This window comes from Aquarana catesbeiana, linkage group LG01 (genome assembly GCF_042186555.1).
Source record: "Aquarana catesbeiana isolate 2022-GZ linkage group LG01, ASM4218655v1, whole genome shotgun sequence".
NCBI classification, from domain to species: Eukaryota; Metazoa; Chordata; class Amphibia; order Anura; family Ranidae; genus Aquarana; species Aquarana catesbeiana.
In genome coordinates this window covers 604,228,087-604,244,555 of record NC_133324.1, presented here as the reverse complement: position 1 = coordinate 604,244,555, position 16,469 = coordinate 604,228,087, and the positions used below count along the sequence as shown (strand labels likewise).

At 43.1% G+C, this 16,469-nt stretch overlaps 1 protein-coding gene across 2 annotated transcripts in view; it reads left to right on the top strand.

Moving 5' to 3' along the window:
* RFX2 (regulatory factor X2) overlaps positions 1-16,469 on the top strand; it is an 88,697-nt gene that overhangs the window by 24,691 nt on the left and 47,537 nt on the right. Inside the window, exons 2-3 of one of the 2 annotated variants that reach the window (XM_073599026.1) lie at positions 10,093-10,205; positions 12,523-12,606. In XM_073599026.1, coding sequence (XP_073455127.1) covers positions 10,101-10,205; positions 12,523-12,606 — 189 coding nt within the window. In that variant the 5' untranslated portion in view covers positions 10,093-10,100. The remainder of the gene's footprint in view (positions 1-10,092; positions 10,206-12,522; positions 12,607-16,469) is intronic. The other variant, XM_073599036.1, reaches the window with a different exon arrangement.

The following is a 16,469-nucleotide window of genomic DNA, read 5'->3' as shown; positions in this document are numbered from 1 at the left end:
TGGCACTGTTCTGCACGATGCACAGTGTTTCCCACAGAGAATATCACCGGGCTTCCAAAAACGGGCAATGTAACCACTGGTGTTTAAGACTTATTGAAAGTATGTTCTTTACTATATTTGTAGTCAGAGTCTTCAAGTGTGAAATGCGATACTCCTAATAACCAAGGCCTGAGGTATGCCTGAAAAGGGGGCATACCCTGAAAGTAAAGAATAAAAAAAAAAAGTACTAGGAGTATGTATGAAGGCTAGGGGAAACGGGTGGGAGGGAACCCAGAACCGCCGACAACACCGGCCCTGACAGAGGAGGAGGCTTAAATAGCCCTCTCAGACTCCTCCCACAAATGCAGGCTAGCCTCCGACCAGCCTTTCACTTGTAGTCCAAGTCTTCAAGTGTGAAATGCGATACTCCTAATAACCAAGGCCTGAGGTGTGCCTTGGCCTGACTGGTCAGTATGCCTGAAAAGAGGGCAAAAATACACCAAATTTAGGTGAAGAAGGGAAGGTAACAATCCATTAAGTGGAGTAGCGTGCGCCCGGATGGCAACAGTATGTATCTGGTAAGTATCCGCTATGACAGGAGAAAACTACCGACTCCTGACTTGGTGATGAGAAGTAACCCCCTATAGAACCTGTGAAGCTACCCAGAACCCAACTAAACGTCCCCTGAAAGATTGGATGAGCCTGATGCCCGAGACAACCCAGACATGAGAATGAACCGCTTGTGAATGAGAGGATACGTGGGGGAAAGGGAGCAAGGGCTGGCCTGAGGAGCCCCTGCAAAATGATAGAACGAAATACTTCACACGGACAACAGTGAAGTAGCTCATTGAAATGCCCCCCAACCCCTGGCCTACCCATACTTTGTATGGGGAAGTAATAGGGTGAGTGCAGAAGGCAACTGGCAGGAGTTCGAAATGCTGGATACCTGATGGATGTGATGGAGTAGGCGGATAAGGCCCATGCGCTATGGCAATAAGCATCCTCGAACATGGAGAAACCATGCCAGAGACGGAACACTGGTTCCACCTGATTCGATCGGGTTGTGCTTCAGCCTGAAACCTAACAACCGAGTCTGAATCCTGAACCGAGGAAGGAGGGCCAGACTCCATCCTGGGGAAATGAGTCCCATGGCATTATAACGTCGTACCCAAAGTGACTGGACTGATGTCCCTGAGCAGTTCTCCAGGCAATGTCCTAGACGAGATCAGAGCCGAGGGTGGAATGCAGAATCATGATGACGTTTGCCCAAGCCTACCACTTAAGGACCGTCAAGGGGACGTGGCTTAGTACACACACTGAGAGAGACTATAAATCCCTGGGCGGTAACCAGGGCCTCTGCAACAGGACGTCAACTGAAAGAAAATTGACGACTGCTTCTGACCCAAGGGTGAGCCCAGTGGTGAAACGCCATCTGCACCAATCAACTAGCCTTAACAATGGGCAGGACTGATGGAAGTGAGTGCAAGCATGGTTGATGTCAGTATGGATGCCAATACAGCCCAACCTGAGAACACAAACTACAGAAATGAGACAACCAGACATGAGAACAACAACGCCCCTCTGTGTCTTCCTAAGTATGAGAACGTGACCAGAAATGTCAAGACCACTGTGCGTAAATAAACCTGATGACGGACCCCCCCCACCACCACCACCACCACGCTCCTGTAAGTGGGAAGTGAGCCCGAGTAACCTGCAGCGCAGAGACAGGTAATTAAACTGAAACTCAGGGCTCGTGTACCCACAGACCGTGGTGGGTGGTTGTACAGGTGTGAATGAACGTGCATCGTATGACGTATGGTATACGGGCGAGAAGATTGTGGTCAACAATTAACAAAGGAAACCTCAGCCCGTATGGATCTGTAGATGTGATAGATCCCGACATGTGAGCCCTAGCTAACTGACCCAGGTACAAACATGAACAAAGATACAATGAGACATGACAAACAACGAAGATAAAAACAGCTACCGAAGTATATGCCGTGACTGAACAACAACGCCCCTCTGAGAAACGCTGAGGCTGAAAGGCTGTGACAGAAATGCTGGGACTGAACGCTGAGGCAGAAACTCTATGAAATAAATCCTGGGGCAGAAACGCAAGGACAGCAACGCTATGACAGAAATGCTGATACTGAACGCGGAGTCTGAACCGCTGAGGCAGAAATGCCATGACAGAAATCCTGGGGCAGAAACGCTATGACAGAACGCTGAGGCAGAAATGCCAGAAATCCTGAGGCAGAAATGCCATGACAGAAATCCTGGGGCAGAAACGCAGAGACAGCAACACTATGACAGAAACGGTGAAACTGAACACTGAGGCAGAATTCCTGGGGAAGAAACACTATAACAGAAACGCTGAGACTTGCCTGTAGATGCTGAAGCAAAAATGCAATGACAAAAATCCTGGGACAGAAACGCTATAACAGCAACACTATGACAGAAATGCTGAAAACTGAAACGCTGAGGCAGAAATGAAATGACAGAAATCCTGGGGCAGAAACGCTGAGGGCCCTTTCACACTGGGGCGGTTTTCAGGCGCTATTGCGCTAATAGCGCATGCAAACCAACCTGAAAATGCCGCTGCTTTGATTCCAGTGTGAAAGGCCCATACCGCTCCTTCACTGCTCCTGCCCATTGAAATCAATGGGACAGCGCGGCTATACCGCCGGCAAAGCGCCTCTGACAGAAATGCCGAGGTCGAACGCTGCGACCGAAAACGCTATGACAGAACTCCTGGGGCAGAAACGCTATGATAAACACCGACCAAAGAAACAAAATAACCAAGTAAAAGCAGCAATATATGTGGTTTACATCCTCCCCGTCTTGCCAAGCCCTGCTGACAATGAAAGTGACCTTATGTAAACTTTGAGTATGACATGCGACTAAAAACCACAATGTAAATTGATAATGATAACTGATAACAATCCAGCATGGTACATCTACTGCAAGCCACAACAGACCTGTCACCTCTTGTCTGGCCGTTGCCATGACTGCTGTGTGCAGGTCTGATGTCCTCTGTGACTGTGCTGCAGTGATACTAATTGGGGGAAGAGAGGAGCAGGTGGGTGGCTGATCACACCCCCCCCATGAACACCCGGAGAAGCGGGCGGCTCCCACATGGAGCAAGATGTGCATGGGAAGAAAGGAGCTGGCGGGCGGCCGATCAACGCCCCCCCCCCCCCCCCCCACCTGGCAGGAACACCGGGAGAAGCGGGCGGACGGCCCAGCCCTTAACGCTGGATCTGCCTAGGGAGAAAGGAGCTGGTGGATGGGTGGGCTTCTGAGCGCCCCTCAACCTGCCCCCCCCCCCCGTTCTTGCAACTCTTTTCTAAAATTGTAAAAAAAAGAAAACAACCTTTTCTTCTTCTTTTTTTTTTTTTTTTTTTTTTTTGCTACCCTCCCAATGCATAGTACACACGATGAGAAAATTGGATAAAAAATACAGCTTTTGGGGGAATTGTCCAAATCTGATCGTTAGTAGACAGCTTTTGAGACAGTTCATCCTAAAGTATCTTGCAAGATAACAGGACGAATGCTTTTTGTTTTAATCAGTACAGTATTTGTCCATAAAAAAAACCAAAAAAAAAACCGCGTGAACAAGACCACAAGTGCTCAGAAATAAAAGAATACTTTACATTATTGTGGGAAGTTGTATTCTGTTGTACAAGAATTTTCATAATGCTAGTAACTTTGTTTTTGATATGAGACTAGTATACAAAAAAAAAGCTGGTGCGTGCGAGGCTTAAGATTAATATATTCTCCAGAATTTCTCATCCAGTCCCCAGATTTTTGGTAGTATTTCTGAAGCCATAAGGGCCGTACACATGGGCTGAGTATCGGGCGATATCTGCAGGTTCAATAGAAACCAGATGACATGCAGCCAGTCCAGCTTCTGTCGAAGTAGCATGACTGAAAAAAGTCTGCCAATCGGCATCCGATCAGCCAAGGGCTGAGAGCGCTAACCGGTGTGTTCTGAGGGGAGGGGGCAGGGTGTCCCCCTGTCAAAACACAATAGCTCAGGGGGGTAGAGCGCTGTACTAGCTAGTTGGTACAGAATCTCCTCCCTAGCTCTTCAGACCATTTTTTATATTCAGCCCTTTGGGTTGAACGAAAAAAAACGAATAGTCTGCTTTCACACTGAGGAGTTTTTCACATGCTTTTGTGTTTAAAAAAAAAAAAAAAAAAAAAGCGCCTGGAAAAGCTCAAGAAAAATGCTTTCCTTTTAAATCAATGAATGTGTTAACACTGGGGTGGTGCGCACCCATTGCGGTGAAAAAAAAAAATCCAGCTTGTGGCATTTTTTTTTTTTTTTAGAGCACCAAAAACTCATCTTCTCATTGAAAGTCATGAAGAATATGGAAAAACCGCACCGCGATGCGTTTTTTGGTGTGGTTTTTGAGTCACGTGCCCTTTAAAAAAACCGCACCGCAAACGCGGCATAATCTTATATTCATTTTTGCACTGAATCCCTGTGTAAGTAGCCATAGTGTGTACTAAGCTATAGTTGTCTTTGCTTATTCCATTGTTAACCGCTTAAGGGACTGCAGCAGGGCGGCCTTTAGTGCGGAATCGCGGACCTGTACTTGATGTATTTTTTTTTTTTTTTTTTTTTTTCCCTTATGGGTCTAGGGCGCGCATACTCGCCGCCAGTGACCCGCTCCCGCTATGATTGGACACAGTGGGAGCCATTCAGCGGGTCCGGCGGCCCCGAAGTCTGTCGGGAACCGCCGATCGTTCCCGAGGCAGACAGAACTGCGGTCTGTCTATGTAGACAAGGCAGATCGCTGTTCTGTGACAGAAGACCGAGATCTTGTGTTTCTGCTAAGCTGAACACTGATCTCTGTCTTCTTACAGTACAAGCACCCCCCACACAGTTTGAAAGCACCCCCTAGGGACACATTTAACACTTTGATTGCCCCTGATGTTAACCCCTTCCCTGACAGTGTCATTAGTACAATGACAGTGCATATTTTTTAGCACTAGTCACTTGTCCCCAAAAAAAGTGTCAAAAGTGTCCGAATTTGTCTTCTGCAATGTTGCAGTCCTGCTAGAAGTCGCTGATCGCTGCCATTACTAATAAAAAAACAATAAAAATTATATAAAAATATCCCATAGTTTGCAAACGCTATAACTTTTGCGCAAACTAGTCAATATGCGCTTATTGGGGTTTTTGGTAAAAAAAAAAAAAAAAAAAAAAAAAAACATGTAGCAGAATACATATTGGCCTAAATTCATGAAGAAATTTGATTTAAAAAAAAAATAAAAAATGATTGGGTATGTTTTATAAAAAATATATAGTGTGTTTTTTTTTTTTTTAATTTTCCTTTTATGTGTTTATAGCGCAAAAAATAAACCACAGAGGTGATCAAATATCACCAAAAGAAAGCTTTATTTGTGGGGGGGAAAAAAAGCATACATTTTATTTGAGTACAGCGTTGCACGACTGCGCAATTGTAAGTAACGCAGTGCTGTATCGCAAAAAATGGCATGGTCAGGAAGGGGGTAAATCCTTCTGGAGCTTAAGTGGTTAAAAACCTTTATGTCTAGCCTCCCGGCTTTTGAACAGTGTATTGGAAAGGGGGCTTTTCTCCTTCTCTAATACTACTGAGTGTACTAATAAGAAAAGCTGTATCCTGTATAACCCATATCTACTTTTCCTTTTTCACCTCAACTCTACTAAAACATTAGCAAACATAAAATTTGCCTTCATTTATCTCCTGCTTTATCATATACACACCTTCTGATCACATTGCTTGTGTCTATTGCAACCTTTGTTTTTTTTTTTTTAACTGTCAAACTTTACCTCCACATTCTCCTACAAGAGGGTGGATGGGGTGGGGGTTATTGTGAAGGAAGGTGGGTTGAGACTATGGAGAAAGATGGTGAAGAGAAATGGAGGAAAAGGCAATAGATATACTAATACTTTACGTTGCTATGGAGTCTTTAGTAAACGTTTGCCAAATGTCTAAGTTTGCATTAATGTGCAATTGTCTTTAGTGTTGAATGAGTTAAGGGTAATCTTTACCTTTCTTTAACATGTTTCAACTTGCCATGCTCTGGAAGGGTTTTTGTTCCCTTATTTTCCTTTCTACACTCCTGTGAGAACACATTCTTAAAATTCCTTTTATGCTGCACAGCGGCTGATTATGAGCTTTAACGGCAACCCCTAGTGAGGACGCCAAATTATCATTACAATCGGTGGATAAATCCCCTATGGCTTGGGATACACTAGTCTTTTCGGTTTATTGCTACCTTCAGTGTAGACAAGAATATACACTACAAACTGTAATGCCAAAATTGATCGGTCTGGTTTATTAAAAATTTCAAAACTCTATAGACTGAAAAGTTACCCCAGAAATATGAGCTGGTGATAAAAGACAGTGACCTGGGTTGGGAATGTCTTCTTTATACAAATTCAGAACAACCTACTTCGAGGTGCTGGGAACTTTTAGACTTGCATGTATAGTCAGATGAAGGAAAACTTCACACAAGCCCAATGGCGAGGTGGCTCCCGTACGGCAAGGCTTCCCTTGATGGCCAACCAATGATAGCTTAAACCATAGAATTACAAAAAGGAGTGCCAGACCAAAATTGGAAAAGAAGGGGCCAAGATCATTTTAATTGTTGGTGAAAAGTTGTCGTATAAAAACAACGCTTGTGTTTTTGGGGGCAATCCTCATGGTTCAACACAGGATAAAACTTGAATGAACTCAGAGAAAACCGTGACTTCACAGATCTATATTAGAGCCAGTTCTTAACAGCAGTTGAGCACCGATGGAGCTTAATTTTCTGTGTCTTGTCGGTATGCATTATAGCAAATTCTAGCCCGCCTTGTTTATGCTTTCTTTCAACAGTGCAGTCCTCCTGGATCTATTTCCTTTGAACCTACTGTCGCTCAAAAATTGATGGGTGGAGCGATAGGACACTGATTTACTTTGACCTTGGAGTTCACCTTATATCGCTTTGGCAGTTTTCCTTACTTTGTCTACCATTTGCACTATCCTTCTGTTCAATCTGTGGATGTTTTTCTTCTTCTATGTGCTACATGCACTGAAGTTGGCTACATTCCCATGGACCTTAAAATTCCTAATTATATTTGCAACTGTATTGACCGATTCCAAGCTTCTTGGAAAGGATCTTTATCTGTGCCAGTCTACAATTTTTTTTTTTGCTTGCTTTTTTTGGTCTATGTTCAGTGTGGTGTACACCATGATGCCAAACAGCAACAACTACTTTTCTCCATTTAAATAGGCTGATTGAAGACCTGTGGTACTTATTACCAAAAAATGGTTAAGATCCAATTATTAAGCTTTTCTAGGGGCACCAACAAATGTGTCCAGGCCACGTTAGAATATCTTTGTACAATAAGCAATAATTGACCTCTTTTCACGCTTTCCTGGCTTTAAGCCTAGTACACACAGGCCGAATGTCGGGCGGCATCGGCTGGATCAATAGAAACCGGCCAACATTCGACCTGTATGTACTGAAATCGGTCCGACCGAAGCCGACCATTCGGCCGGCTTCTGTTGAAGGGGCATAACCAAAAAAGGTCTACCGATTGGTGCCTTCAGCCAATGGCTGAGAGCGCTGACCCAGAGTGTTCTGACTGGGGGATGGCCCCCCAGGCAGAACACAATAGCACCGTATGGGGAGATCGCTGTACTAACGTCAGATGCAGGCGGTCCCCTAGTTACAAACATCTGACTTACAAACGACTCCTACTTACAAACGGAGGGAGACAACAGGAAGTGAGAGGAAATCTACCCCCTAGGAAGGGAAATTCATTCCTGTAAGAGTTATTATGGGGAAAAAGGAACCTCCACTGATGCTTTATCACAACAACCCAAAATTTTCAAAATCCAATTATCATTGGGACAGAAAGTGAGGTGAAATCTTCTGAACAGGGGCACAGACCGCAAAACAAACGTTACAGGGGTGTTAACCCTTCCCTATGCTATCCAAAAAGCTTAAAAATATTTTTTTTTTTTGTCTGGAGCTACACTTAAAAAATGTACCTGTTCCGAACATTCAACTTAAGAACAAACCTACAGACCCCATCTTGTTTGTAACCCGGGGACCGCCTGTAGTTAGTACAGCGGCTCCTCCTGAGCTGTGAGGTTGTTTTTTTACGTTCAGCCCTGCAGGGTTGAGCTAAATAAAATAAAAAAACTACTAGTGTGTATTTAGTCCTACCAAGGCATGCAGGTATACCTATCACAATTGCTTTTAATTTCATCACTTTTCAGGAGGATAGAGGCATTATTTAAGTGAGCTGTAAAGCCTAGACACTCCGGTCAATGCTCTCTGCCATTAGAGCACTGAGCGTGAGTCGGTCGGCTGCCGGCCAATGTCTCCCGACTTTCGGCTCGTGTGTTTCAGGTTTTAGGCAGACCATAGATGATTAGATTTTCTTTCCTGCAACCACGGCTGAGATCACAGGGCCAGTCAGGCTTTGAAAAGATCCCAACCATATGGCCGGGATCCACCCCAATGACTGGACCAGCAGCTGGCTCTCGGCGAGCTGCTCTCACCACTCGAGGGGCAGAGCGGAGAGACGGTTACTGACAGTCACAGGCTCTCTACTCACTGAAGGCTGAGAATCCGATGCTGCATCTATTCCCCCACTGGCTCAAAGGCTGGGAATCCGATGCTGCATCTATCCCCCACTTTTCAAAGGCTGAGAATCCGATGCTGCATCTATCCCCCACTTTTCAAAGGCTGAGAATCCGATGCTGCATCTATCCCCCACTTTTCAAAGGCTGAGAATCCGATGCTGCATCTATCCCCCACTTTTTCAAAGGCTGAGAATCGGATGCTGCATCTATCCCCCACTGGTTCAAAGGCTGAGAACCGAGCAATCAAAGACCGCTGTTCGCTCGGTTCTCAGTCTTAGAGCCGGTGGGGGAAGGATGCAGCTTCAGATTGATAATGCATCCATCTATGTGAGTATACATTTTTATTTTAAGAAGTCCATACTTCTCATTAAAGGGTAGTAGACATCTGTATAATCCTGTTGTTTTTGCGAGTTAGTAAGAGGGAAAAATTTGCACAAATATTTAGCCAGTAATAACTATTAGAACCTTGAATACACAACAGATATTATTTTCCACAGAAGCATTAACTTTTTTTTTTTAAATTATTATTAGTAATGTCATACTGTTCATTTTCAGATCTGTTTAGGTCTCCTAGTACGTTGCAGATTCTGGGATCCATTATGCTTGTTAATTGAGAAATGAGAAACAGTCGCTAGTAGTTCATTGTAGCAGAGAACCGGAATAAACATTATCTGTCCTCCACCCCCCTTTTCCCTCAGTCTGGTATAATAGATGACACATTGCCTGGTTAATGGTAGAGAGCAGAGCGGCACGCAGTAAGAGAGGGGGGGGGAGTGGAGTGGCGTATTGTTTAGTTTGGGATGTAATCTCTGCGTTGCTCAGCAACCAGCTCATGGAGATGGGAGTGGACTGCAGTTGCTTCTAGCAACCGTTGTTTGCAGAGCAACAATCCAGGGGAGAGCAAACAGAGCCAAGCAAGGCAGGCCGTGCTTTACACATGGAGCATCTGCATCTGTTTTTCTGCTGATTAAACATAGTCTGACTTGCACTCTCCGACACTTAGCTGTAAACTCTGCTCTCTCTCTCTCTCTCTCTATTTATACAGACTTATTTATATAGCTGTCTGCAGCCACAGCACAGACTTGAAATATATAGATTTTCTTGTAGTGCAAAAAATCATTGGGAATTATTGTGTATAACTGAAGAGTTTAAATCATCCCACAGCAGTTTAAATGATAAAATAACCTGTAATTGAAAGATTGTTCTTGTTCAGTCCTTTTTTATTCTCCACTTTAGCCTCAAGAACAATTCTTGGGGTTCACAAACCTGTACTATGTAATAAGTCGAGGGATTTGCCTCCCATTTCTAAGCAGATATCGTGCAAATGGACAGACTGCAGTGACACATACTGTAGCTAGACATTGATGGGAATAGTGGCTATGAATAAAAGTGCCTTTTTATATTTGTCTTTTAGCACAAATGGATCCTAATTTGATAAAGTGTTGATTTTAATGGCTATGTTTTCTGGTTTCTTATACAGGCATCAGCATGCAAAGTTCAGACAGTGGCTCAGATTCTGCGACCTCGGTCGCTCTACGGACGTCTGCGTCAGCCCAGGCACCTGTAGTTCAGCCAGTACCGGCCTCCCAGCAGGTAAAATGTTCCCTACTGATTTGATGTTGATCATCAAAGGTCTACAGTGATTGGACATTAGCCAGGACAACATTATAGATTAGCTGTAACCCTAGATTTGGGTCAAAAAGAAGACTCTAACTTAGGTTCTGGCTTTCCTAACATGATTTAAAAAAAATATTTGAGACATCTTGGTAAGTCATTTAAAAATAGTAACAGTTACATGTGTACCCACATAACTGTTGTAGCTGCTGCCTCCCAATTGTCATGAATAGGACTCCCTGTGCATCCTCCTGTGGGCAAGCATGGTGATTGCAAGGGTGTACACTATAGTACACCTGTGTGAATGACGCCTTACTCGCTGACTGACCTTATAGTGTGTAACTTACACAGACAATATTCCCATCGCACACATTCCTGGAATGAGCTCTTAAGAAACCAGGTGCTGTAGCGACCGCCAGCTGAATACTGGAACATACACGATAATTTAGATATTTTCCAGGACACCAGGGCTCTTCATTTACATTCAAATGTTTTTTTATTGACGAAAGATCACATCACAAAATATTGTAATGCAACGTTTCGGAGCCACGCAGGACCCCTTAGCCGGGCATGTGATGACGAAGGGGCCTGCGCGACTCCGAAACATTGCATTACGCTGTTTTGTGATATGATCTTTCTTGAATAAAAAAGCATTTGGACGTAATTGAAGATCCTTGGTGTGCATCTATCTACATTATAGTGCTGTACCTTGCCCCCAATCTTTATGCTGTAGTTAAATGGAATTTCAGTGAAAAATTCCTGCATAGTAGCTTGGAGGGTTATCCATTCATGCAGCTCCTATATTTCATGACTTCAACCAGTTTCCAGATATAAATATATAGATATAATTTAATTTTATATATATATATATATATATATATATATCGATATCGATATCGATATCGATATATAGATATAGATCTATATAGATCTATATAGATATATATATATATATATATATATATATATATATATATATATATATATATATATATATATATAAAAAAAAAAATATAATTATTAATTTAGCAGCACCCTCTGCTGGCATTGTGGCTTGAACATAAAATACAGCCCATCTCTATGACCTTCTGATGGGAAACCATCCAGGGTCTATTGCAGGCAACGGTTCCAACTATGCAAAAAAGAGGAAACAAAACTCCTAACCATATGCTTGTTTGAATGTATCCATTAAGCTTAGTATACAGCTTTTGGCTTGCATCTTGGGGTGCTTATCGGTCATTGGAATTATGTACTGCGCTTCCCGTTATAACTTCTGTGAGGCTTATAAGGCTTCTGGCAGTGGCTTCCTGTCCCACCTCTATAGCATAAACCTGTACGCTCAGCCAAGTCAGACGTGGAGGCAGTTTGTTCATTTCTGCACATTGGCCCACCCTCTAATGCAGGGGTGTCAAACTCTGTTTCATCATGGGTCGCATCAGCATTATGGTTGCCCTCAAAGGGCCAGTTGTATCTGTAAGACTAGATGTCAAGACCCCCCCCCCCCCACACACACACACACACACACACACACACACACACACACCATCCCTTCTATCACAGTATCACAGAGCACCCCCTTACCTTGTGCTGCTGCCAGGAAGAAGCTGGGGACAGAGCTAGAAAGCAGAAAGTGCAGAGGATGGCCGACTGCCGACTGCTGAGACTAGAGGGGAGCCGCTGCTACAAGGGAGGTGCTAGGGCCAAATTCATCTTGCAGGCCTTGTGTTTGACCCATTTTCTCTAATGTATAGACTGGTCTAAATACGCCTATGTCTAACACAGCTGATGCCCCTTCCTGTGGGCTTAACCTGTGTACTAAAGCCTAGTACACACAAATTGGGCGGTATTTGCTGGTTCAATAGAAACCTGCCAACATTTCGGCCTGTGTGTATGGCAGCAGGTCCATCGGAAGCTGGCTGAACATCAAAGGGGCATGACCGAAAAAGGTCCGCCGATCAGCACTCTCAGACAATGGCTGAGAGCGCTGACCGGTGTGTTCTGGCGGGGGGAGGCCATCCCACTGTCGGGACACAATAGCTCAGTGGGGAGATCGCTGTACTAACTTCGGATTGTTGGTACAGGATCTCACTCCCGAGCTCTTCAGGGTTTGTTTTTATTTTTTTTTCTCAAAAAGGAGTGTGTACTAGGCTTTAGTTGACCAGTAATTGGTAGATTTGTATTGTATGGCCGCTATCTGCGTACATAGAAATAATTATTTAAGTGTCTTATTACCTTTGTAGAAGTAAAATGGTCTTTGGCCATCTCTACTTTTCTGTTAATCACTTTTTCCTTCCAGAGGAGCTTGTCTCAGTCATCTGGCTCTGCTCCCAAAGGGGCACATGGTCAAGGTGTGCAAAGAGCTCACCAGATACAGCAGCAGGTAACAGGCCTCAGATGGTCTAAGCATGGAGTCTGGCTGCTACTAATCATACTGCCTGCCTGTCTTATCTGAAGTATCCAAAGTCCTGCTAGCACGCTTACCACGGTTTGCACTGAAGATTTATGTATTTTTGTGCTTTTTACCCCTGTTTTCTTGTTAAAAAAAAGCATTAAAGCCACAATGCTGATTTATCGCAATGTCTCTCTCCTAGTCGAAAATAGTCGAAAAGATGTTTTAAAGTCCCAGCTTTTAATAACCGCCTCTAAAAGTAAATAAACAAGTGTTTGTGCAGGGACAAAATGGTGAAGTTCTGTTGTGGCGACTGAATTTCTACCAGTATGGATTTTGGACAATGGCATCTGGACAATGGCTTTTATAGACCTGATTGCAGGTTAAGTGTACATAATTAGTGGGGTGCTTACAACAGCCTTATGTACTCTCAGTACACATTATGCTGTGCTGGTGTAAATGCATTCGTTGCTGAAAATGAAAACTTTTGTTATGCATAAAGTCTAGTTCAAATCCAGCTAAAAGTGTGAACAAGGGTTAGAACTTCGGTCAGTATTTGCCTATATTCCCAAGAGGAAGATGTCCCCCCATCTTTTTTGTCCAGGCTGTCTGATAAAGCTGGAAAATTAAAATCCAGGGAGCACAGACTGCATTTAAAGCAGAACTAAACCCTTCTTTTTGCTTCTAAACCTCTATCGAGATTTTCAGCTGCTGAAGATGTAATTTAGCTATGACACCAGTATTTAGGGGCTTGAAATCTCAGTTGAAAGCTGATGTAAGCACATTGGTAACTGTGGCTGTTATCTCCAGAGGTATGCCTTTAAAGTGGTGTAAATAGTTGCATATACCCAGTGAAGTGACTGGCCTCAAGTGATACACTAATGAAACAAATCCTCCTGCATACCTTTTACCTGTTTATCTGCAGTCTTCTCTTCTCTACAGCTGTTCAAAGTGCAGAATTCATAAAGATTGTCTGAGCTGGCAGAGAGCTAAAGTTACTCTGCAGAGCTCAGCGAGGAGAGTTTGGGCAGCTGATTGCAGGGAAGGGACATACCCCTTCACACAGGAACAGAGCTGAGGCTGTCTGCTGGAGTTCCCTCCTCTCAAAATTAGCCACATTTCTGCATGGAAACCAATCGGCTTCATTAAATTAAGCTTTGGCAATAAAACCTGGAAGCTGATTGGTTTCTATGCAGAAATGTGGCTAATTTTGCACTCTCTAGCTTTAGTACAGTGTTTCTCAACCAGGGTTCCATGCCATGTTAATTTTGTCGACTAAAAAACAATTGAGATGACTAAAACTAAAATGGCATCTTAGTCAAGACTAAAACTAAAATGCCATTTTTAGTCAAAAGACTAAGGCTACTTTCACACTGAGGCACTTTACAGGCACTACAGCGCTAAAAATAGCGCATGTAAAGTGCCTCTTCTGTGTCTTCAGTGTGAAAGCCCTAAAGCTTTCACACTGGAGCGGTGCGCTTGCAGGACGGTCAAAGTCCTGCAAGCTGCATCTTTGCAGCGCTATAGGAGTGGTGTATTCACCACTCCTAAAGCACCCCTTCCCATTGAAATCAATGGGGCAGCGCCGCATTGCGGGCGGTTTTAACACTTTTAGCGCTGCTAAAACGACGGTAAAGCTCCGACGCCTGCCTGCCCCAGTCTGAAAGTAGCCTTAGACTAAAACTAAATTGAATTTTGGTGTCAAAATTAACACTGGTCTATAGCACATGTTCATACCTCAATACCATAACACATTCGATTTTTCACTCCAGCAGTATATAATGAGTTTGGAAATTGTAAAGAAATGCTTAAATAATGCATTACAATTTAACTCTACCCATTAGATTTTAGTAGGGCTGTGGAAATTTAACTATTAATTCCTTGATTAATCGATTAATTTTTTTGATTTATCAAAATTCTTTTGATCAGTACTCACCTCTCCGCCGGCTTCAGGGAGTTCCGTCGGAGATCCGGTGATGTCACGGACATTGACGTTGCGTTGCGTTCCACCGACATCATTTCCGGCCGATGCGTCATCACGGAGGTTTGTCCTTCTGTGATTGGCGTCATTTGCTATCTAGCCATTAGGAAGTGTTGGGCGATCAGGCGCTGTGCGTGTTGCGCTCCACCGACCTCGCTTCCTGTTGACACACCACCCAGGGGGTTCAGTCTTCCTGGACTGCTGAGACCTGGGGAGCTAAAACAGCGGTGTACCAGTGGAGGAGTCCTCAGTCATAAAAAAAACGAATTATTCATCAGGTTCAATGAATTACAAATACTGCAGGAAAATGATTGAAATTTAAAATAAGTTCTCCTTCAGATGGACAATATGAGCAAATGCATCCTATTCTCATTCTATGCCATACTGGACAAAACTCATTTTTTACATAGATTTATCCAGGATCTGTATGTGCGTTTTATAATTAATCAAAATTAATAGATTAAAAAAAAAATGATTCATCGAATACGAAAATTTTAAACGGTAACAGCCCTAGATTTTAGATGACTAAAATTGACCGGAAAGTTATTTCAAGGGTTCCTGTGTTGAAAGGTTGAGAAAGGCTGCTTTAGTAAATCGAGAGAAAATTTTAAAAAGGAAACCTGCGCTAATGAGCAAAAAAAAACAAATATTTATAAAAATGCAGCTGCAACAAATTACCTCAAATATCTGTGAAGTGCAAAAACCATATATATATCAAACATTGTGCGCTTGCATAGATATACCATATAAGTTTAAAGTTTACAAGTAAAAACTCCTCAGAGCAATACTAAAAGCCACAGTGTATATATTAAGACAAACAACAGTGCAGCGTGATTATACAATTATTGCATGTATACCATATCTCCGTAAAGGAAAATATAAAAAAAGAGTGTAAAAAAAGTTCAATCAGAAATGCAAATAAATTATAGGTTTCCAACTGAAATCCAGATCGCATGAAAAGCGCATTCCTCAGTTCATGGGGATCAGAATCGCAAAAAGAAAATCGCAGGAAAGAAAAAACGTTCCTTTGGTGCATCACATCAAGATAAAAAGATGAAAGGTGAAGGGACACTTCCAAGCCACCAATAGTTCCGAGAAAGTAGTTATAGATGTACTCTTACCGAACGTGTTGGACCTCCTATATAGCGAGGTCATACAAGCCTGTAGATATAGCCCTCTGCGGGGACAGATAGGTACCGATGTTTTGGTCCTGCTCATAGGCGCCACCACTGAGAGATGTTTTTACTGCTGCAGCGTCAGGAGGGAGACTCACTCCCCACAGGATCCGTGGACGGTAAGAAAAAAAGGGAATGAAAACTCCAATAGTGTAGTATATTGTAAGGAGTTTATTGCCTCAATTGACCAATGGTCATGTACAAAATTAGAAAATAAAAAACGTTAAAAAGCCGGCATAAAATATAGGCTGAACACCCGTGCAAAATAACATAGGATACGTGATGGCAAGTACTGCGTGGCCACGCCCTACATGTTTCGTCATACGTGACGTCTTCAACGGGGCACGGGCGACGCAATGAACCATCACCTTTTATAAAACAAATTACAACCAAGCCTCGTTTTCGCAATGACCAGTTACACAACTGGGCATGCGCAGAGGGATACCAAGCCTCGACCTGGCTATCATTGGGAACCGCATACAAGGGCGGATCGTGGATGTAAACAGGAAATGCTCAGATATGTAACTACGGAAGTTAAATAAAAATAGCAAGACTTAAAAACTAGAAAAAAAACAATGTCGGTATTAAACACTTTATATATAGGATGATGCTCATACTAGATATAAGCTTAGTTTTCTTATTATGCATCCTTATATAAATGTTATGCGCAATATATATAGTATATAAAAGGATTGACT